General features: G+C 46.7%; 1 protein-coding gene across 1 annotated transcript in view; it reads left to right on the plus strand.

Moving 5' to 3' along the window:
• GCK (glucokinase) overlaps nt 1-24,563 on the plus strand; it is a 68,593-nt gene that overhangs the window by 40,583 nt on the left and 3,447 nt on the right. The window contains exons 2-7 of the mRNA XM_017655278.3: nt 17,674-17,836; nt 18,288-18,442; nt 20,064-20,183; nt 21,416-21,511; nt 21,683-21,782; nt 23,585-23,768. Of these exons, the coding sequence (XP_017510767.1) occupies nt 17,674-17,836; nt 18,288-18,442; nt 20,064-20,183; nt 21,416-21,511; nt 21,683-21,782; nt 23,585-23,768 (818 nt within the window). The remainder of the gene's footprint in view (nt 1-17,673; nt 17,837-18,287; nt 18,443-20,063; nt 20,184-21,415; nt 21,512-21,682; nt 21,783-23,584; nt 23,769-24,563) is intronic.

A 24,563-nucleotide genomic window follows, 5' to 3' on the forward strand; every position in this document is an offset into this window, starting at 1 on the left:
CAGAAATGAACAAGTGGGACTATATCAAGCTGAAAGCCTTCTGTACAGCAAAGGACACCATCAATAGAACAAAAAGGCATCCTACAGTATGGGAGAATATATTCATAAATGACAGATCCAATAAAGGGTTGACATCCAAAATATATAAAGAGCTCATGCACCTCAACAAACAAAAAGCAAATAATCCAATTAAGAAATGGGCAGAGGAGCTGAACAGACAATTCTCCAAAGAAGAAATTCAGATGGCCAACAGACACATGAAAAGATGCTCCACATCGCTAGTCATCAGAGAAATGCCAATTAAAATCACAATGTGATATCACCTCACACCCATAAAGATCGCCACCATCAAAAAGACAAACAACAGCAAATGTTGGCGAGGTTGTGGAGAAAGGGGAACCCTCCTGCACTGCTGGTTGGAATGTAAGTTAGTTCCACCATTGTGGAAAGCAGTATGGAGGTTCCTCAAAATGCTCAAAATAGAAATACCATTTGACCCAGGAATTCCACTTCTAGAAATTTACCCTAAGAATACAGCACTCCAGTTTGAAAAAGACAGATGCATCCCTATGTTTATCACAGCACTATTTACAATAGCCAAGAAATGGAAGCAACCTAAGTGTCCATCAGTAGATGAATGGATAAAGAAAATGTGGTACATATACACAATGGAATATTATTCAGCCATAAGAAGAAAACAAATCCTACCATTTGCAACAACATGGATGGAGGTAGAGGGTATTATGCTCAGTGAAATAAGCCAGGCAGAGAAGGACAAGTATCAAATGATTTCACTCATCTGTGGAGTATTAGAACAAAGAAAAAACTGAAGGAACAAAACAGCAACAGAATCACAGAACCCAAGAATGGACTAACAGTTACCAAAGGGAAAGGGACTGGGGAGGATGGGTGGGAAGGGAGGGATAAGGGCAGAGGGGGCGAAGAAAGTGGCCATTAAGATTAGCATGTATAGTGTGGGGAGTTTACAGGGAGGGTTGTATAACACAGAGAAGACAAGTAGTGATTCTACAGCATCTTATTACACTGATGAACAGTGACTGTAATGGGGTTTTTCGGGGGGACTTGGTGAAGGGAAAAGTTTAGTAAACATAATGTTCCTCATGTAATTATAGATCAATGATACCAATAAATATATAGATTACTTCATGAATACATATTTATTGCAAAAAATCATATAAAATACAGATAAGCAAAAAGGAAAATAAAGCTGCTCATAGATCCACCATCAAGATAATTACCACTAACATTTTGCTGTATTTCCTCCCATGTTTATAGGGTACATAATATAAATATACATGACCGAAATGGATCATGCTATATTTTAGAACTCTTTTCCTCTGTATTAGTCATCTGTTCTTGTGTAAAAAATTACCTGAAAACTTAGTGACTTGAAGCAATGAGCCTTTATTATCTCACACAGTTTCTGTAGGTCAGGAATCCAGGAGTTGTTTGGCTAGAGTTTCTCGCTCGGTTCTCTCAAGAAGTTGGCTGGTGCTGGTGGCTTTGTTCCCAGGATGGGTCACTCATGTGCCTGTCAAGGTGGAGTTTCCTGTGGGCAGAGGGGCTCTGGTCTTCTGAGAGGACCTCCCATGGGACCTGAGTGTCTTCATGGCCCAGCACTGGCTTTACCCAGAGTGAAGGATTCAGGGCAGGAGCTGCCTGTCCTTGATGGCCTAGCCTCAAAGTCACAGTCCATCATTCCTGCAACACCTGTTAGGCACACAGGCTCGACCTGTTGGCATGGGTGGGACTGCACAGGGGTCCCTGCCAGTGGTGGGGCTCATAGGAGGCCCTCTAGAGGGTGGCCACCACATGCTCTTTACGTAGTACCTCATGGATGCCTTTCCATGCCAATAGAGACAAATCCATTTTGTCTTTTTTAGTGTTTGCATATAAATGAAGCATAATTTATTTAACCAAGTCCCTGCAGTTGTATGTAGGTTATGTCCCAGTTTTTTATTCTAGAAAGAGTAATCTGGAATATCCCTCACTAAACAGGTCAGTTTATTCCCTAGAGGTAAATTTAAAGAAAACCTAGTCATGCTTGTCAGTTAGTTCCTTGAGCCACAAGGGCCGAGGACGCCAGTCAGGACACAGACTGAGGTCTCCTGGTCTGCTCTCACAGATGCCCGCCTCTCTCCCCAGAAGATGGCAAGCTTGTGTGCCAAGGCACGTTAGCCTGTTGTCAGGAAGCTCTGTTTTTTTAGAAACGAGGAGAAAACATGCTGACCAACCCCTCCAGGGCAGCCCGTAAGCAGTGAAGATGTGGTGCTCCTGGGCGTCTGCCCTAAGGCCCTGCTTCTCCTGCCTCTGCTCTCTGGGCAGCTCTCATCCTGCTGTGCCCCCCACCCATGCCAGGACATGGAGGCATACAGGAGGGCTGGCTCTGGAGGCCTTGGGGGGGATGTGGGAATGTTGGACCCCTCCTGTCCTCATTGCAACCTGAATACAAGGAGGTAGCCCCAGGAAAAGGCTTGGGGAGGGATCTTCAGGAAGCCAGAAAGGGGCTGTGGCCCCCACCCAGGCCTTTCCACTCCCGCTTCCCAGAGGACAGAGCTGGGGGCTCTGAGGCTCTCCCGTGCTATGTGCTTGGGCCAGGAGAGGGGCAGCTGCTTCTTTATCTGGCTGGTCTGAAGTGACACCCACTCCAAACCAGGCAGTAAGTCCTGCCTCCGCGTGCAGTGGCTCTTGGCCAGGGTGTGACCTGTCATGCATGGGTGTCTGGTGAAGCCATTTTTGCTCTATTTTGGGAAAGGGACTAATCCTGTCAAAGACTTTCTTGGGGGTGACCACCTGGTCATTGGCAGGAGGGCCTGGCATTCCACCAAGCTACCATCCTGCAGACTGTTAATTTGGGAAGGCCTTGGCAGGTGCCATGTGCCCAGGGTGTGACAAGGCCACTTCCAGCACAGAGCCTTGTCACTGGCCCCTCCCCACCCCCAACCCCACTCCTGCAGTCCAGCCTCTCAAGGAGGGGTCTCAGCTCAACACACTGAGAGCTTTGGGCCCTGAGAGCCAGGGAGTGGGGCCCCTGGGCAAATGCTGGGAGCCTTGTGGGCTTTCGAGCCCATCCCAGTGCTCTGGGGGATACTGTGAGCCCTGACATGTGTCCAGCTGCAGCCTGGCCCTGTGCTCCTGGGCCTGAGGGTGGCTGTGCACCCAGGGTGACCCCAGGTGCCCACATACACCAAGGAAGAGCATCTACCACCCACCAACCCAGACCTGCCATGAGGATCCCAGGGAAGCCACGATGGGAGAGCCTGAGAGCCAGGGGCACCAGGCATCTTCTGGCTCCTCCCTGCACATCCCAGGCCAGCACCAGGAGCCAGGGGTCTGGGGGAATGACCCTGTTAGGTGGCTGCAGTGGCCCACCACCTGCCAGGAGCATGGGAGAGCCATTCAGGCAGGAATACCCCAGTTTGGCGTAGCCATGAGCCCTGGAGATGTGTCTGTGACCTCTTGGTGAGCAGGTGAGAGTGTAGGTGTTGGGACAGACAGACTCTGTCTGCACTTTGTTCTCCCAAGGCCTGACCTGGGGGAAGAGGAGGCCTCTTCAGGACCCTGAGAGGGCAGCATCCCACATTTCCTGGGCTGCTCACGCTGGTTTGCATAGATATCCAGCATGAGACTTGTAAGAGACTTTTAGAGGTGGGGTCCTGGCTCCAGGAAGGGCTGGAGGCCCGGCCCTGAAATGGAGCAGGAGGCAGCCTTTTGGGCTGAGGAGGTGGACTCAGAGGCAGTGCTTGGGTTCAAACTCAGTGGTGAGCCTCCTGGCTCTTGCTTGGGAAGGTATTCCTCTGAACTATCTGTTCATTAGTCAGAAAAGGAAGTAATAACATACCTGTGCTCTGGGGTGACTGAGCATTAGGGGGCACCACAGAGTGTCCTGACCTACAGCGCCTGCTCCTGGGGGTTCACAGGGGGTCAAGGCAAAGCTCCACTCCCATGACTTGAACCCACCAACCTGCCTTGAGGGCTGAGGGCACTTGCAGGTCAGAGTGCCCTCCTTCTGGGGCTGGATGCTGGCCAAGTGTGGCATCTGTAGCCTGGATGCACTGAAGGAAGAGACTCACAGCCACCATGGTGTCAATCCCCACAAGAGGCAAGGTCTGCCGGCCATGTCAGCCTGTGGCCACCAAGAGTTGTGGGTACCCACCAGCTTCCAGCAGCCCTCCCCACCCTCCCCAACCAGAGATGGCCAGGGATGTGTACCAGCTAGGGTCGCATGGTATGGACATGGGATCCTGCAGTGCCTGCTGGGACAGGACACAGTGTGAGGGCTGAAGAACAGGCATCTCCTGCACCATCCTCACTGCCCAGGGACAAACCCTCCCAAAGTAGGGGCCCCCACAGCCTGAGGGAGAATGCAGACCTGCTTTCACAGAATTCCATATGAAATCCAGATTTTTCTGTAAAAGTGTATCTATTCAAATGTTGGCAGCAAATTTAAGCTTTTGAGAATATTGTACAGGATAAAGCAGAGCCACAGGCTAAGTGCAACCTCATTGGCAGAATGGAATCAAGTTTTCCCTAAGGTCCCATCTTATGGTTTCACCCACAGTCAGACAAACCCTTGGGAGATCTGTACACCTGTTGAAAGCCCCAGGCCTTGTGTACCAGCATTTGGGCATTGTTGGTGGGCTGGGTCCCTGAGTCTTCACTGTCCTGGGGTGCTTACATGCTTGAGTGGCCCTTTCTGTACAGCAGAATTGCAGGAATGAAATTGCTGCATTAAACTAAATGTTGGTACAACAATTAGTTACTAAGCAGATGCAAAATCAACTAAACTACCCCCAAAGTCAATCAAGGGATAGACAAAGAGTACAGAATATGATACCTAACATATAAAGAATGGAGGAGAGAGAAAAAGGAGGAAGGAAAAAAAATGAACCTTTAGGTTGTGTTTGTAATAGCGTATGAAGTGAGTTAATTTAGACTGTTAGATAGTAAGGTTATTACCCTTCAATGCTTGGTAACCACAAATCTAAAGCCTGCAATGGCAATAAGTACATACCTATTAATAATCACCCTAAATGTAAATGGTCTGAATGCACCAATCAAAAGACATACAGTTACTGAATGGACAAAAAAAACAAAGCCCATCTATATGCTGCCTACAAGAGACTCACTTCAAACCCAAAGACATATGCAGAATGAAAGTGAAGGGATGGAAAAAGATATTTCATGCAACTAATAGGGAGAAAAAAGCAGGAGTTACAGTACATGTATCAGACAAAAAAGGGTTCAAAACAAAGAAAGTCACAGGAGACAATGAAGGACATTACATAATGATAAAGGGGTCAGTCCAACAAGAGGATATAACTATTATAAATATCTATGCACCCAACACAGGAGCACCTACATATGTGAAACAAATACTAACAGAATTAAAAGGGGAAATAGAATGCAATGCATTTCATTTCAGGAGACTTCAACACACCACTCAATCCAAAGGACAGATCAAACAGACAGAAAATAAGCAAAGAGACAGAGGCACTGAACAACATATTAAAACAGATGGATCTAATGGACATCTACAGAACACTCTATCCAAAAGCAACAGGATACACATTCTTCTCAAGTGCACATGGAACATTTTCAAGAATAGATCATATACTAGGCCACAAAAAGAGCCTCAGTATATTCAAAAAGACTGAAATTGTACCAACCAGCTTCCCAGATCACAAATGTATGAAACTAGAAATAAATTACACAAAGAAAATGAAAAAGCCCACAAACACATGGAGGCTTAATAACATGCTCCTAAATAATCAATGGATCAGTGACCAAATTAAAAGACAGATCAAGCAATATATGGAGACAATGACAATAATTCAACACTGCAAAATCTGAGGGATGCAGTGAAAGCTGGGCTAACAGGGAAGTATATTGCAATACAGGCCTACCTCAGGAAAGAAGAACAATCCCATATAAGCAGTCTAAACTCACAATTAACAAAACTAGAAAAGGAAGAACAAATGAGGCCTAAAGCCAGTAGAAGGAGGGACATAATAAAGATTAGAGCAGAAATAAATAAAATCGGGAAGAATAAAATAATAGAAAGCATCAATGAAAGCAGGAGATGGTTCTTCAAGAAAAAAAAAAAACAGAATAGAACCATCAATAGAACAAAAAGGAACCCTACAGTATGGGAGAATATATTTGAAAATGACACATCCGATAAAGGCTTGACATCCAGAATATATAAAGAGCTCACACGCCTCGACAAACAAAAAACAAATAACCCAATTAAAAAATGGGCAGAGGAACTGAACAGACAGTTCTCTAAAAAAGAAATACAGATGGCCAAGAGACACATGAAAAGATGCTCCACATCGCTAATTATCAGAGAAATGCAAATTAAAACTACAATGAGGTATCACCTCACACCAGTAAGGATAGCTGCCATCCAAAAGACAAACAACAACAAATGTTGGCAAGGCTGTGGAGAAAGGGGAACCTTCCTACACTGCTGGTGGGAATGTAAATTAGTTCAACCATTGTGGAAAGCAGTATGGAGGTTCATCAAAATGCTCAAAACAGACCTACCATTTGACCCAGGAATTCCATTCCTAGGAATTTACCCTAAGAATGCAGCAATCAAGTTTGAGAAAGACAGATGCACCCCTATGTTTATCGCAGCACTATTTACAATAGCCAAGAATTGGAAGCAACCTACATGTCCATAGGTAGATGAATGGATAAAGAAGATGTGGTACATATACACAATGGAATACTACTCAGCCATAAGAAGTGGAAAAATCCAACCATTTGCAGCAACATGGATGGAGCTGGAGAGTATTATGCTCAGTGAAATAAGCCAAGTGGAGAAAGAGAAATACTAAATGATTTCACTCATCTGAGGAGTATAGGAACAAAGGAAAAACTGAGGGAACAAAACAGCAGTGGAATTACAGAACCCAAAAATGGACTAACAGGTACCAAAGGGAAAGGAACTGGGGAGGATGGGTGGGCAGGGAGGGATAAGGGGGGGGAGAGAAGAAGTGGGGTATTAAGATTAGCATGCATGGGGGGAGGGAGAAAGAGGAGGGTGGGCTGCACAACACAGAGGACAAGTAGTGACTCTACAACATTTTGCTAAGCTGATGGACAGTAACCGTAATGTGGTTGTTAGGGGGGACCTGATATAGGGGAGAGCATAGTAAACATAGTATTCTTCATGTAAGTATAGATTAAAAATTAAAAAAAAAAAGAAAGAAAGAAAGAAAGAAAGAAAAGGGGGATTACTCCCTTATAGGATAAAACTATTGGTAAATCAAAGATCAACACATGCTTTAAATATCCTTAATGTTGATCACTTAAAGAGTGTCAGATGATCAGCAATGGAGGTACTCTTTTCTGATAATATTCCTTTCTCTTAATAATAATAAAAAAAAAAGCAGTTACTGTGTGCTGACCTCCAATGAGTTCTGCACAGTGGTATAGAGGGCATGTCAAAGTGTGGGCAAAGGGTCTGTTTGTTTCTATGCAGAAGATCAAGGCCTAGCTTGGATACCCAGAAAATGAACTAAGATACGATATGAGGAGGAGCTTCCAGCATCAGCACTCTCTGGAGGACTTGTGCCGGGGGATGATCATCAAAAAGCCTCCACAGGGATCCGGACGATGCTGCGGTTGTGGCTGCATCCAGCCCACCGTCTCCTGGATTTGACATAGGAATGAGGAGGGAGATGTCTAGGCTGGCATGTACATACGAATTTGACCGGATCTGTACTGTTGGAACTCAACCAGGAGTTGGGAGGGGTGCAAGGTGTAGCACTCCAAAATCTTATGACTATAGACTATCTACAGTTAAAAGAACATATGGGATGTGAACAGATCCCAGAAATGGGCTGCTTTAATTTGTCTGATTTCTCTCAGACTGTTCAAGTACAGTTGAACAATATCCATCATATCATAGACAAATTTTCACAAATGCCTAGGGTGCATAAATGGTTTTCTTGGCTTCACTGGAGATGGATGGTAATTATAGATTTGCTTTGTTTATGTCACCGTATTCCTATTATGTTAATATGTGTGTGCAAATTAGTTAGTAGTTTAAAACCTATACATACTTAAGGTACTCTACAAGAAGATATGTCAAAGAAATAATCAATCCTCCCATGTTTCCTTCCATATGCTACATCTGTAGCTTTTCTTCTTTCTTCCTAATTACAACCCTTAAATAGAATTCGTGCCTCATATCGAATTTACCGAGTATCATAATTCCTCCAGGTGGTAAAGATACCTCGAGACAAGTGCTGGGCATAGAAGCCACAGGGCATAAATCTGCAAAGAAGTAAAAAGCTAACCTTTGCAAACAATATGGCTTCTCTCTCACTTACCAACTTTACATTTCCCTGTATGGCCCCGTAAGATGACTGGTTAGCCAGAGACGGGTAAGATTCCTCAAGGGAGGAACAACCTAAGACAGGCACAGTCACAGGGGGGCCATCAGGTGAGAATTTGGGGATCAACAGAGGTGAGGCTCAGAACCTCACCCCCCCTGCTTTGAGAGAAATCTTCTGCATCCGTGGATGTTTTGCTGCCCTTGTCTAGCCTGGATTAATACTTAGTCCATAGGCACACACCTGATCATCTACATTTGCCCTCTTACAGCACTAAACTATGTTTCTACCTTTATCTTGCATCTACCTACCACTTCAGCATTTTATTAAAAATAATAATAATAATAATAATAATAAAGGGAGAAATGTGGGATCAACATATAAATCAAGTACAAAAATTAAATGAATATTCATATTTGACCTGATTGTTTATAGGTCATAATGTGTGATCAAAACCGATAGTTTCTGTGATGAATGCCCTTGTACTGTTCACCATGTAAGAATTTATTCACTATGTAAGAATTCATTCACCATGTAAGAACTTGTTCGTTATGCTTCAGAAGATTGGAGACTGACGAGAATTAGACTTGAGATGGATTAATGATTGTACATTGAGCATTGACCCTCCTATACTGAATTTTATTGTTGTTAACAACCATTTGATCAATAAATATGAGAGATGCCCTCTCAAAAAACAAACAAACAAAAAAAAACAGAATAGATAAACCCCTAGCCAGACTTATCAAGAAAAAAAGTGTGTACACACATAAACAGAAACAGAAATGAGAAAGGAAAAATCACTACAGACACCATAGAAATACAAAGAATTATGAGAGAATACTATGAAAACATATATGCTAACAAACTGGATAACGAAGAAGAAATGGACAACTTTCTAGAAAAATACAACCTTCCAAGGCTGACCCAGGAAGAAACAGAAAATCTGAACAGACCAATTACCAGCAATGAAATTGAACTGGTAATCAAAAAACTACCTAAGAACAAACCCCTGGACCAGATGATTTCACTGCTGAGTCTCATCAAACATGTGGTGAAGACCTAATACCCACCCTCCTTAATATTTTCCATAAAGTAGAAGAGGAAGGAATACTCCCAAACTCGTTCTATGAAGCCAACATCATGCTAATACCAAAACCAGGCAAAGAAAACACACACACACACACACAAAAGAAAATTACAGGCCAACATCCCTGAAGAACATAGATGCAAAAATACTCAACAAAATATTAGCAAACCAAATTAAAAAATACATCAAAAAGATTATCCATCATGATTAAGTGGGATTCATCCCAGGGATGCAAGGATGGTACAACATTAAAAAATCCATCAACATTCAACACATCAACCAAAAAAAAGGACAAAAATCACATGATCATCTCTATAGACACTGAAAAAGCATTTGACAAAATTCAGCATCCACTCATGATAAAACGTCTCAACAAAATGGGTATAGAGGACAAGTAACTCAACATAATAAAGGCCATATATGACAAACCCACAGCCAACATTATACTGAACAGCAAGAAGCTGAAAGCTTTTCTTTTAAGATCGGGAACAAGACAGGGATGCCCACTCTCCCTGCTTTTATTCAACATAGTAACCAGAGGTCGTAGCCACGGCCATCAGACAACACAAAGAAATAAAAGGCATCCAGATTGGCAAGGAAGAAGTTAAACTGTCCCTGTTTGAAGATGATATGATATTGTACATAAAAAAAACCCTAAAGAATCCACTCCAAAACTACTAGATCTAATATCTGAATTCAGCAAAGTTGCAGGATAAAAAACTAATACACAGAAATCTGTTGCATTCCTATACATTAACAATGAACTAGCAGAAAGAGAAATCAGGAAAACAATTCCATTCACAATTGCATCAAAAAGAATGAAAAACCTAGGAATGAACCTAATGAAGGAAGTGAAAGAACTATACTCTGAAAACTACAAGACACACATGAGAGAAATTAAAGATGATACCAATAAATGTAAACGCATCCTGTGCTCATTGATAGGAAGAATTAATATTATCAAAATGGCCATCCTGCCTAAAGCAATCTACAGATTCAAGGTAATCCTTATCAAAATACCAACAGCATTTGTCAATGAACTAGAGCAAACAGTTCTAAAATTCACATGGAACCACAAAAGATCCCAAATAGCCAAAGTAATTCTGAGAAGGAGGAATAAAGTGGGTTGAATTATGCTCCCTGACTTCAAGCTCTACTACAAAGCCACAGTGATCAAGACAATTTGGTACTGGCACAAGAACAGACCCATAGACCAATGGAACAGACTAAAGAGCCCAGATATAAACCTAAACATATATATATGGTCAATTAATATATGATAAAGGAGCCATAGATATACAATGGGGAAATGACAGCCTCTTCAACAGCTGTTGTTGGCAAAACTGGACAGCTACATGCAAGAGAATGAAACTGGATTTTTTAACCCCATACACTAAAGTAAACTCAAAAGGGATCAAAGACCTGAATGTAAGTCATGAAATCATAAAACTCTTAGAAAAAAACATAGGCAAAATTCTCTTCAACATAAACATGAACAACTTCTTCATGAACATATCTCTCTGGGCAAGGGAAACAAAAGCAAAAATGAACAAGAGGGACTATATCAAACTAAAACGCTTCTGTACAGCAAAGGACACCATTCTGTACAGCAAAGGATATCCTACAGTATCAGAGAATATATTCATAAATGACATATCTGATAAGGGCTTGACATACAAATTATATAAAGAGTTCACACACCTCAACAAACAAAAAGCAAATAAGCCAATTAAAAAATGGGTAGAGGAGCTGAACAGACAGTTCTCCAAAGAAGAAATTCAGATGGCCAACAGACACATGAAAAGATGCTCCACATCACTAATTATCAGAGAAATGCAAATTAAAACCACAATGAGATATCACCTCACACCAATAAGGATGGCCACCATCCAAAAGAGAAACAACAACAAATGTTGGCGAGAATGTGGAGAAAGGGGAACCCTCCCACACTGCTGGTGGGAATGTAAACTAATTCAACCATTGTGGAAAGCAGTATGGAGGTTCTTCAAAAGGCTAAAAATAGAAATATCATTTGACCCAGGAATTCCACTCCTAGGAATTTACCCTAAGAATTCAGGAGCCCAGTTTGAAAAAGAAAGATAGATTCACCCCTATGTTTATTGCAGCACTATTTACAATAACCAAGAAATGGAAGCAACCTAAGTGTACATCAGTAGATGAATGGATAAAGAAGATGTGGTACATATACACAATGGAATATTATTCAGCCATAAGAAGAATATAAATCCCAGCATTTGCAACAAAATGGATGGGGCTAGAGGGTATTATGCTCAGTGAAATAAGCCAGGCAGAGAAAGACAAGTGCCAGAAGATTTCACTCATATGTGGAGTATAATAACAGAGCAAAAACTGAAGGAACAAAACAGCAGCAGACTCACAGAACCCAAGAATGGACTAACAGTTACCAAAGGGAGAGGGACTGGGGAGGATGGGTGGGAAGGGAGGGATAAGGGGGGAAAAGGGGCATTATAATTAGCATACATAATGTAGTGGGGGGGACTTGGGAAAGGCAGTATAGCTCTGAAAAGACGAGTAATGATTCTACAGCATCTTACTACACTGATGGACAGTGACTGTAATGTGGTATGTGGTGGGGACTTGATAATGGGGGTGTCTAGTAACCATAATGCTGCTCATGTAATTGTACATTAATAATAGCAAAAGAAAAAAAGTAGATGTGCCCTTTGACAGGTGGCTTGACTTCCTGTGATTTTGAGGACTCCACGGAGGGTCTTTGTGGCCTAGAAGCCACAGAGCTGCAGGGCCAGGCTTCATCCAGGCAGTGGCAGGGCAGAATATATACAAATATATTCTCCAGTACTGTAGGACATAGAGGGTGGAGCCTTTGGCGCAGACCCTCATGAATCCAGGCTCCTCACCACCAGATGGGTGGCCAGGCTGGGGATGGGGGACCCAATGGGGCCTGTGGGGGGCCTTGTGCATGTTCAGCATCACTTTTGTTAAGAGCCCGTGGATTCCTGTGGGTCCCCTCACACTGTGTCTTAAATGGGTCCCTGAAACAATTCTGTTTTGGGGGAGGTGCTGGGCAGGCTCCAGAGGACTTCTGGCAGAGCCTGTGCGTGGTGGCTTTGGGAGCAGGCCCCATGGCTGCACGTGCCTGCCCACATGACTTCTCTGAGCCTTTCCTTGTCTAGAGGAGGGGCAGACGCTGACGCTTTCCCTAGCACACCAGCATGAGGGTGGGAGGCAGCCTATGTCCTGTGCTGAGCTCAGGGCCTGGCATATTGGAAGAATTAAACAAATGCTGTGTTACTGTTCGTTCCTGGCACATTTTATGTTTGCAAGTGTGTGAAAGAAACCGAGGAGGCCAAGCTGTAGGCGCCAGTCTCTAAGGTCACCAGGGGTGTTTCACTGAGCCCTGAGGGCTGCAGGACTATGGTCTGGCCTCATGCTTAGAGCCACAGAATGGCTTGGAAAATCTGGTGTTTGATTCTGTGTGTTTTATCATAGATTTTGTCAGCCCTATCCCTTGGTTCCCCTCCCTGGGTTTACATTTTAACATTGGGATCTCAAGAAGAGAAATGTAAAGGGCCTGCATAAATTAGGAAATCTTTGGGCTGCAGGAGAGCACACACCTGACTGGGGCCACAAGTGATCAGTGTCGGCTCCTGAAACCAGCACATGGAGATGGGTCCAGGGTTGACTCAACACATCAGTGATGTCACCAGGTCTGGGCTTGCTCTGTGTCTCTTCTCCACCACCTACAAGATGCTGACAGCTTTTTCCTTTGTCCTTGTCTCCTCATGGGTGCAGGACAGCTGCTGCAGTGCCATTCATTACACGCTTATACAGCTGTGTTCACCAAAGTTAGAGGGGCCCTGACCTTCCCAGAAGGACCCTGTCCTGCTAAAAGCAGAACTGGGCCACATGCCAACTCTAAGCCACGGCACCAGTCAGAGGGGACAGGCTGTCTGTGCTCGGTTTTGCCCAGCCATGTACTGTCCCCCAGGCCTGGGAAGGGGCTTCTTTTTTTAATTTATTATTCTGGTATCATTAATATACAATTACATGAGCAACATTGTGGTTACTAGATTCCCCCCATTATAAAGTCCCCCCCACAAACCCCATTAGAGTCACTGTCCATCAGCGTAGTAAGATGCTACAGAGTCACTACTTGTCTTCTCTGTACTATCCTGCCTTCCCTGTGCCTCCCTGGTACATTACGTATGCTAATCATAATACACCCTAATCCCCTTCTCCCTCCATTCCCACCCACCCTCCCCAGCCACTTTCCCTTTGGCACCTGTTAGTCCATTCTTGGATTCTGTGAGTCTGCTGCTGTTTTGTTCCCTCAGTTTTTGCTTTGTTCTTATGCTCCACAGATGAATGAAATCATTTGGTATTTGTCTTTCTCTGCCTGGCTTATTTCACTGAGCATAATACCCTCTAGCTCCATCCATGTTGTTGCAAATGGTGGGATTTGTTTTCTTCTTATGGCTGAATAATATTCCATTGTGTATATGTACCACGTCATCTTTATCCATTCATCTACTGATGGACACTTAGGTTGCTTCCATTTCTTGGTTATTGTAAATAGTGCTGTGATAAACACAGGGGTGCATGTATCTTTTTGAGACTGGGAAACGGCATTCTTAGGGTAAATTCCTAGGAGTGGAATTCCTGGGTCAAATGGTATTTCTACTTTTAGTTTTTTTGAGGAACCTCCATATTGCTTTCCACAATGGTTGAACTAGGTTACATTCCCACCAGCAGTGTAGGTGGGTTCCCCTTTCTCTGCATCCTTGCCAGCATTTGTTTTTCTTAGTCTTTTCGATGCTGGTCATCCTAACTGGTATGAGGTGATATCTCATTGTGGTTTTATTTGCATGTCTCTGATAATTAGTTATGTGTAGCATCTTTTCATGTGTCTGTTGGCCATCTGAATTTCTTCTTTGGAGAACTGTCTCTTCATATCCCCCACCCATTTTTTAATGGGGTTATTTGTTTCTTGGGTGTTGAGGTGTGTGAGTTCTTTATATATTTTGGATGTTAACTCCTTGTCAGATATGTTGTTTACAAATATATTCTCCAGTACTGTAGGATGTCTTTTTGTTCTGTTGGTAGTGTCCTTTGCTGTACAGGAGCTTTTTAGCATGATGTAGTCCCATTTGTTCATTTCTTATTTTTTTCTCTTGCCCAGGAGATTCTTTCAGGAAAAAGTTGATCATGTTTATATTCAAGAGATTTTTGCCTATGTTTTCTTCTAAGAGTTTTGTGGTTTCATGACTTACATTCAGTCTTTGATCCATTTTGAGTTTACTTTAGTGTATGGGGTTAGACAATAATCCAGTTTCATTCTCTTACATGTAGCTGTCCAGTTTTGCCAACACCAGCTGTTGAAGTGGCTATCATTTCCCTATTGTATGTCCATTGCTCCTTTATTGTATATTAACTGACCATATATTCTTAGGTTTATATCTGGGCTCTCTAGTCTGTTCCATTGGTCTATGGGTCTGTTCTTGTGCCAGTACCAAATTATCTTGATCACTGTGGCTTTGTAGTAGAGCTTGAAGTCAGGGAGCATAATTCAACCCACTTTATTCTTCCTTCTCAGGATTGCTTTGGCTATTTGGGATCTTTTGTGGTTCCATATGAATTTTAGAACTGTTTGTGCTAGTTCATTGATGAATGCTGTTGGTGTTTCAATGGGGATTGCCTTGAATCTGTAGATTGCTTTAGGCAGGATGGCCATTTTGACAATATTAATTCTTCCTATCCATGAGCATTTATTGGTATCTTCTTTAATTTCTCTCATGTGTGTATTGTAGTTTTCAGAGTATAAATCTTTCATTTCCTTTATTAGATTAATTCCTAGGTATTTTTCTTTTTGATGCAATTGTGAATGAAATTGTTTTCCTGATTTCTCTTTCTGCTAGTTCATCATTAGCGTATAGGAATGCAACAGATTTCTGTGTATTAGTTTTTTATCCTGCAACTTTGCTGAATTCAGATATTAGATCTAGTAGTTTTGGAGTGGATTCTTTAGGGTTTTTTTATGTACAATATCATATCATCTTCAAACAGGGACAGTTTAACTTCTTCCTTGCCAATCTGGATGCCTTTTATTTCTTTGTGTTGTCTGATGGCCGTGGCTACGACCTCTGGTTACTATGTTGAATAAAAGCAGGGAGAGTGGGCATCCCTGTCTTGTTCCCGATCTTAAAAGAAAAGCTTTCAGCTTCTTGCTGTTCAGTATAATGTTGGCTGTGGGTTTATCATATATGGCCTTAATTATGTTGAGGTATTTGACCTCTATACCCATTTTGTTGAGACGTTTTATCATGAGTGGATGCTGAATTTTGTCAAATGCTTTTTCAGTATCTATAGAGATGATCATGTGATTTTTGTCCTTTTTTTTGGTTGATGTGTTGAATGTTGATGGATTTTTTAATGTTGTAACATCCTTGCATCCCTGGGATGAATCCCACTTGATCATGATGGATGATCTTTTTGATGTATTTTTAAAATTTTGTTTGCTAATATTTTGTTGAGTATTTTTGCATCTATGTTCTTCAGGGATGTTGGCCTGCAATTTTCTTTTTTTGTGGGGTCTTTGCCTGGTTTTGGTATTAGTGTGATGCTGGCCTCATAGTATGAGTTTGGGAGTATTGCCTCCTCTTCTACTTTTTGGAAAACTTTAAGGAGGACAGGTATTAGGTCTTCACTAAATGTTTGATAAGGTTCAGCAGTGAAACCATCTGTTCCAGAGGTTTTGTTCTTAGGTAGTTTTTTGATTACCAGTTGAATTTCCTTGCTGGTAATTGGTGTACTCAGATATTCTGTTTCTTCCTGGGACAGCCTTTGAAGGTTGTATTTTTCTAGAAAGTTGTCCATTTCTTCTACGTTATCCAGTTTGTTAGCATATATGTTTTCACAGTATTCTCTCATAATTCTTTTCATTTCTGTGGTGTCCATAGTGATTTTTCCTTTCTCATTTCTGATTCTGTTTATGTGTGTACACGCTGTTTTCTTCTTCATATGTCTGGCTAGGGGTTTATCTGTTTCATTTATTTTCTTGAAGAACCAGCTCCTGCTTTCATTAATTCTTTCTATTGTTTTATTCTTCTCGATTTTATTTATTTCTGCTCTAATCTTTATTATGTCCCCCCTTCTACTGACTTTGGGCCTCATTTGTTCTTCCTTTTCTAGTTTCATTAATTGTGAGTTTAGACTGTTCATTTGGGATTGTTTTTCTTTCCTGAGGTAGGCCTGTATTGCAATATACTTCCCTCTTAGCACGGCCAGAAGGGGCTTCTCTTAAAGCCTTCCTTTAATGTGCTGCATTCCTTCACCCACCACCCAACAAAGTGTGGGCTCTAAAGTCTGAGGAAGAAGGGCAGATGGAGTCAGAGTCTCCCCACTGGTGTCCCACAGCACACTGCTGCCCAGGGCATGAGTTTTGTGAAGAATGGACTCATCCAAGGGTCTTTCCTTTCCTTTTTGGACCAAATAGCCCCTGAATCAAAGCAGACTTCCCTCCATGAATGCATGCTCTTGTGCCCAGGGCTGGGGCCCTAACACACCTGTCCATGCACAGGGCAGGGTGGTGTCCAGTTTCTTGGTACACACTGAGGGGCTGGGGTGGGGGAGCCACTCCCTGGAAGGTGTGCCAGGAGCACCCCCAAGGCAACCCATTCTCGTGACGGTGGCCTGACCCTGAGCTTTGTGCTGAGGCCTGCCCACTGTCAGCAGATAGTGCCCCCGCCCTAGGCAGCCTGAGCCTTTCTCCCATGGGCAGCCATGCTTCCCTCAACCAGACAAGCCTCCACCTAGTGTTGCCTTGATTTCCCCTTGTGCACAGTATGCACACTGGCCCGTTTATCCTCTTGGTGTGAACTCCTGGAGGTAGAATGCCAGCTTCCCATCGCCCTCCAGACACGCTCTTTCAGCCCTGGGCTAGCACTTTCTTTTGTTGGGCTGGCACCTGCAGTCCCCCCAGCTTGCCCTGTCCTTGTGCCTCGCCTTCCCACTGCCCAGGCCACATTCATTTGTTGTTGGTTTTGGAACTTTGCTGTTCTAACTTTTCAGTTGGTTTTCTCTGTGGTAGTTTGCAATGACAGGTCTCCTTGTACCAAGAGGCAGAGGGCAAGTGAGCCCCTCTGTGTGCGGGAAATGCTGGTATCAGGCCCCAGCGGCCCCTCCCCCACCAGGTGCTGCCGCCCTCTCCTTGTGCAGGTGGAGCAGATCCTGGCTGAGTTCCAGCTGCAGGAGGAAGACCTGAAGAAGGTGATGAGGCGGATGCAGAAGGAAATGGACCGAGGCCTGAGGCTGGAGACCCACGAGGAGGCCAGTGTGAAGATGCTGCCCACCTATGTGCGCTCCACCCCTGAAGGCTCAGGTACCATGGCCCAGGGCAAGTGGAATGGCACCCATCTGCAACCAGGCTCCTTGACTGGAGGCAGCTGTCCACAGGCCTAGTAGGGAGAAACCCAGGATGCTGGTCCCAGACACAGCGGTTCTCACCCTGGCCTCAGGAAAGCTGGCTTTTATTATCCCACAGTGAGACTGGTTCCCTGTGGTCACCTGGGGGAACCCTGCCCATTCCTGAGTTGGGCCATTTAACTAGGCCAGGTGGGCCCTGGGCTCAGGGTGACTTCAGTCCAAGGCAGGGGCCTCCCACCGACTTCCCCAGCTCCCCTTTGGTCCCTACCACAGATTCCTCTGGGTCCCCCAGGTGTCTGGCTTCACCAGCCTCTTCTCCAGCTCTCTTGGTCCCCTTCCCCTCTCCTGGCCTTGGGGGTCCTGCCTGGGGTAACCTGAGGCTGATTCATTTCTCCCTGTGGCTGCAGAAGTTGGGGACTTCCTCTCCTTGGACCTGGGCGGCACCAACTTCCGGGTGATGCTGGTGAAGGTGGGGGAGGGGGAGGCAGGGCAGTGGAACGTGAAGACCAAGCACCAGATGTATTCCATCCCTGAGGATGCCATGACTGGCACCGCTGAGATGGTGAGCAGCTTGGGCTGGGGGCCAGGGAATGGGGATCATGGGGCCAGTGGGGCAAAGGGCCCAGGGCTTCATGGGGCTGAGAGGCCATGGGGTTGGAGGGCTGGTGTCCACAGTCCTGGGGGTTTGGGGGCCCAAAGGCAGGGGTCAAGACCATTCTCCATCTCAAAGCTGGGCTAGTCCTGGAGGGCTCACCTGTCCACCAGAGGTCGGGGGAGCTGTGGGTGGGAGGGTCACCCAGCCTCAGAGGGCCCTGGGAAGCAGCTGAGGGGACTAGAGGGCAGCCACGGGGCATGGCTACATCAAGTTGCACCCCTGACACGTTTCCCACAAAGATCAGAAATGTGAAGGGCGGCAGAGAGAACACATTGGGCCAGCCGGCACTCAGCCTGTGTGCTCTCCATCCTCCTGGCACTGCAGCCCTTGTCCCCAACAGCATGGACACCAAGTGGGCTGACAGCAGCCATGCTGTCTGCACAAGCAGCAGGGCCCCCATCTAAGTGGCTTTATTGGAAACTGAGGAAAATACAAGCTTTAGATGGAGTAGGTGTTCACGTGTGTTGCTTTGGGGTTAAAGGCAAGATTTTTGTGAAGTCTCTTTGCTCCTGAGAATTGTGAGGAAAGTGACAGAAAGATCTCAGGTGGAAAGTGCCATGCTTGGCCACAGAGCAGGGGTCAGGATGTGTCTGGGGGCCTTGTGCAATGGTGTCCTGTCTTCCTGAGTGACCTGCCAGCTTCAGGTGCCACAAGGCTCCCTGATGCGGACTCCCCGTGAACGTGCCATCCGAGAGGTTGGGGGCCTGCTGATCATCCAGAGGATGACCATGATGGCGACTGCTGGAAAGGTCAAGGGGCATTTAGGATTTATCTTGAATGTCCAGAATCACTGGTTGGAGTTTGACCACTTGAAATCAAATACACAGTTGGATTTTTTCATGGGCAGTAATGTAATGCTTATAAATTAAAATGAAATAATTCAATCATCTTAAGTCTGACATAAAATTACAACAATAAAAGAAACATACTGGCTTTGGGGGAAGGGGCAGAGCCAGAGCTCTGAGGGGTTTTGAGGCAGGAGGCCCATGGCGGTCTGGCTCTTGCCATCCCCACACCCTCGGGCCTGGGCATGAATCAAGGTGGCAGATGGTATGGGGGCCTGGCTGGGCCCTGGCACCTAGCAGGGAGCTTGATCAGTCAGCAGGGCCCCGAACAATGCCCAGTTCTGCAGACAGGCCCACACATGCTGGGTGGGGACTGGTCCTCAGCAGGGTCAGGGATGGGGTAGAAAGGACACCCCCAGGTAGCAAAGGACACTCTGGGTGCTGGAGACAAACAGTAGTCACAGCCAGGCAGACATGTCTGTGCAAAGCCTGAGGCTGATGTCACTGGGCCCAGCTGGAAGGAATGCATGGACAGGGCACAGCTGGGCTGGGGACCAGCCCTGTTCTGATGTCACCCTGTCCCTGGAATTGCCATCAGCAGCTGGCATCAGAGAAGGTGAGGGCCATCAGGAACGGGGGACTGAGGGGCCGGCCTGCAGGCGATGCTCTCCTGGCACCCATGGCTCCCCTGGCCTGAGGAGCCCTAGGGCACAGGCCCAGGAGCGCCCTCTGTGTGTCTCCAGCTCTTCGATTACATCTCCGAGTGCATCTCTGACTTTCTGGACAAGCATCAGATGAAACATAAGAAGCTGCCCTTGGGCTTTACCTTTTCCTTTCCTGTGAGGCACGAAGACATCGACAAGGTAGGACTGAGGTGGGGGTGGATGGGGGTGCACTCCCCAAAGAAAGGCACTCCATAACTCTGCCTTCAGATGCAGCCCCCATGGTGAGAAACAGGCTTGGATTCAAACAGTGGCTCCATCACTTACCTTTTATGAGACTTGAGGACTTGTAGTGGCAGTTGATTCTTAAGAGTTGTTGAAGCCTGCCCACAAGGCCCTGCGTGCACACTGTTGCCATCCCATGGCCTGTCAGGGCACTGAGCTGCGCCTCAACCCCCATGGACACTGGCAGCACAGTCCCAGGTGGTCGCCTCCAGCATGCCTGTGTGTTGTCACTGTGGGCCATCTGAGGCTCCACCTGCCTGTTCCCTGAGGGTGACCTGCCATTGTTACACATGCGCACATGTCAATTACACGTATATATGCATGTAAGTTACACACACATGTAAATTGTACATATACAGACTCACACTTATGTTAATTATACATAAATATATGCATGTAATTTATTTATAAAAATTGATATAAATTTACATACCTATGTACACACACAGATCAATTACATATTAATAATGTCCACATGTCACTGTTATACAATTATACCTGGCTATTCACACATGTTAATCATGCACACGTATACATGTCATACATGTGTGTACATGCACACAGGTCAATTACACATGTGAGCATGCAGAACACACGAGACCGCTGGTCCACAGGGCCAGTCCAGCACCACAGGCAGAAGCAGGAGCAGTTTTCCAGGCTGCCTTGGTTTTCCAGGCCCCCATCCCCCATGCACCGAGGGCCAGGCAGCACCTTCACCCCAGTGGGCACTATGGGAGAGGAGCCCAGGCCCTACACTAGGCCGCTCCCCTCTGGACCTTATTCCTACCCTAGCATGATGACTCTGGGCTTTACTATACAAACATTCCCAGACTGGCTGGAATCTAGGAATTGGTCCATCAGGGCCCTGAGCAATGCCCAGTTCTGCAGACAGGCCCACACATGCTGGGTGGGGACTGGTCCTTGGCAGGGTCAGGGATGGGGTGGCAAGGACATCCCCAGGTAGCACAGGGGCTGTCCTTATTTCCTGCAGAAATGAGATATTCCTAGAGAATTGTTTCCAACACTTTTCAAAGTTATGTGGCTGCTTTGAGCCTGTTTCCTCAACTACAAAGTGGGGTACATGTCCCTGTGGTCCGAGCTAGCTCCCTGTCCCCCAGCATTCATCAGCAGCCCACCTCTTCCCTCAGGGTATTCTTCTCAACTGGACCAAGGGCTTCAAGGCCTCAGGAGCAGAGGGGAACAACATCGTGGGACTCTTGAGGGATGCCATCAAACGGAGAGGGGTGAGGTGGTACCTGCTCCTGGCCCCAAAACTGCCATGACCCCCCAGGCCAGGATGCCAGGGAGAGCCTTCTGGGCTTGCCCCTGGAAGGGTTCTTGGCCTCCTTTGCCTGGCCTGGAGCAGGCTGAGACGAGACGCCACTCCATCACCACTGCCTCTGTACCTTTGGCAGGACTTTGAAATGGATGTGGTGGCGATGGTGAATGACACCGTGGCCACAATGATCTCCTGCTACTATGAAGACCGCCGGTGTGAGGTTGGCATGATTGTGGGTAAGAAGTGCACCCTGCCCCGTCCAGGACATCTGGCCTGGACCCAAGACAACCATAGGCAGGGTCGAGGCTCCTATCTACAGAGCTGCACAGGGCCTCCACCTGCCTCTGCCTGGGCCCTGAGGAGTGGGGCACAAGTCCTGAGCAGTTGGGATGGCTGATCAGGGACTGTGGGCCAGGCATGGATCCTTGAGGTGCCAGAGCACGGGCAGTCTTGGGGAGTGGTGGGGGTGTCCTGAATGCAGGAGCTCTTTATTGGAAGGAAGCATTTCAGCACCTGCACGTCCCTACCTCAGATGGCACACAGCTGTGTGACCACCTGGCCCATCAGCCACCTTACCTGGTAAACTCACCAAACTGGACATATTTGTCCAAGGGGAAGAGGATAAGCACCCCTTCCTGGGGGCTCTTACCAAGCCTGGGCAGAGCTGCACCAGCCCCAGTGGAAGCAGGCGCCAGGAAAGGGGGCTGTGCTGCTCCAGCCAGCCCTCCACACCAACCCAGGGCTTTTCCCAGCCATCTGGAGGCATCGGGAGTGTTTGCTGAGGAGCGACCCTGCTGATCAGTTATCTGCTGGGCACACAGTGTGCAGGCAATTCCCTGGATGCTCAGGGGCCTGGCTACCCAGAAAGTCAGTGATGAAGTCATCTGCTTCCACGCCCAAGTCAGCCCTGAGGGGCTGTGTGTTGTGCCCTCAGAAGCCCATCTCTAACTGTGCTGGGGCCCGAGCTACAGCCAGCCTGTCTCTCCTCTTGCTTCTAGAGTCTCCTTCCAGGTCACCCTTTAGATGGGAAGTCGTCTTTATGTACTGCCCAAACAGAGCTCCAGTAGCCCTGGCATGCCCCTGGGGGCCCTTTCCTCCAGAGCTGCCTGGGGCAGCTGCGGGGCCTGGCTCCCCACAGCACCCCACTTGAGCCTGCAGCTGCATGCCACAGACATGTGCCTCCTGCATATAGAGGTGGCAGAAGGTGGCGTGGTCACATCTGCCCTGCAAACACTCTTGGTTACTCTGCCCAGCGCTTAAATATGTTTATAATAATTACCAAGATCTAAAAATTGGTTGAATTCACATCCAAATCTGGATTTGTTTTTTTTCTCCACAAAAAATTGGAAAGGTGGCTTTCACTGGGGCCGGACTTGCAGCAGGCAGGCTCTGGGCCAGCATCTGGGTTGCTGCCGTCGATGGCATCACAGCGTGCAGCCCATGCACTCATGCTCAGATTGACACTCTATTGTCACGATTTTGAAACTTGATGATTTGTGAACAAAACATGCCATGTTGTCACTTTGCATGGGACCCTGCAAACTGCAAATTCCATAGCCTGTCCCATCTGCAGGAGCCTGGGGGCTGCTTCCTGCGGTCCACACTGTGCCTCATCTCTGGTGCCCCCTAGAAATGGAGCACAGTGCAGAGAAGCTCCAACATATGCATGGAAAGTGCCAGAAAACAAGGGTGGTGCATAGGCACTAAGAAGTCCTAACATCCCACACTTACCTCTAGCTGGCAAAGCCCTTTGACAGCCAATCCTCCCAACTACCCAGATAAGGGAAGGAGGTGTTACTCTCCGCTATTGGGGAAAAGGAGCAGCCCAGAGAGGTGGGTCACTACCTGAGGTCACCCAGCAAACCCAGGTTTCTAGGCCTGGGAGCAGCCCTTTCCATGCCTCTGACTGATTCAAGGACACCCTTCACACAGTGGGTGTGGAAGGAGCTTGGAAGCTGGGAAGACAGGGGCATAGGGCTTCCTGCAGGCAGGAGGTGGGCCTGATGCTGGCGCCCCCCCACCCCCCCCAACCCGGCAGGCACAGGCTGCAATGCCTGCTACATGGAGGAGATGCAGAATGTGGAGCTGGTGGAAGGGGATGAGGGCCGTATGTGCGTCAACACCGAGTGGGGCGCCTTTGGGGACTCTGGCGAGCTAGACGAGTTTCTGCTGGAGTACGACCGCGTGGTGGATGAGAACTCGCTGAACCCAGGCCAGCAGCTGTAAGCACTGCCTCCCTGCACCCAGACAATGGGTTTGTTTTCAAACAGCTCTGGGAAAACTGACAGCCTCTCTGAAAGCTGGCCCGAGTCTTCCCTCAGATCATCACACGTCCTGCCCCTCTGTGTACTCTAACCAACAACAGTCAGATATTCAGTCCTCAAAAAGAGGGGCTGCCCTTAGATGAGTCCTTATATGAGCCAGAACCTCCCTGCTACAGACAGGTGACCGGGCATAAGAAGGCTCTGACAGCCTCAGTAACGTTAGCTGGGCTTAACCCAGAGCTCCCCAAAGTGCAGTGGTATTTTGTGGAAGAAAACGCGTTGGCAGAACACCACTTGAGAAGTACCCTCCGAGCTCCTGAGCCACTGCTGACCTTCGTTGACCGTGTTCCTGGCATGCGCCAATCCCTTCCTTAGCTTCCCCCGACTCATGGGTCGCGACTGGGCAGTGGTGCTCAATGTGCTTCAAGATGAGAATACAGAGGTCCGCGTCTGCGGAGCCCCAAGGTGCAGCTGGTGGATTCCAAGAGCACATGGGCCCCCTATGGGCTGCAGAGGCATGGCCAAACCGGCCACTAGTCCCTCTGAGCCTTAGTGTTCCCAGCCATAAATAGGCGATGAGAACAGCACCCCACCTCGCAGCCGTGGGAGGGCCCGTCAGAAGGAAGGTCTCTGAAGGTCTGCCCGAGGCCCAGTGGAAAAGCCGGGCCTGCTCTCAAGGCGCCAAAGTTCGTTCCAATTCTGGGAGGGCTTAAAGCAAGGTGGACAAATGAGGGAACGGCACGAGCCCAGGTT

The sequence above is a fragment of the Manis javanica genome, chromosome 6 (assembly GCF_040802235.1).
Source record: "Manis javanica isolate MJ-LG chromosome 6, MJ_LKY, whole genome shotgun sequence".
Lineage (NCBI taxonomy): Eukaryota > Metazoa > Chordata > Mammalia > Pholidota > Manidae > Manis > Manis javanica.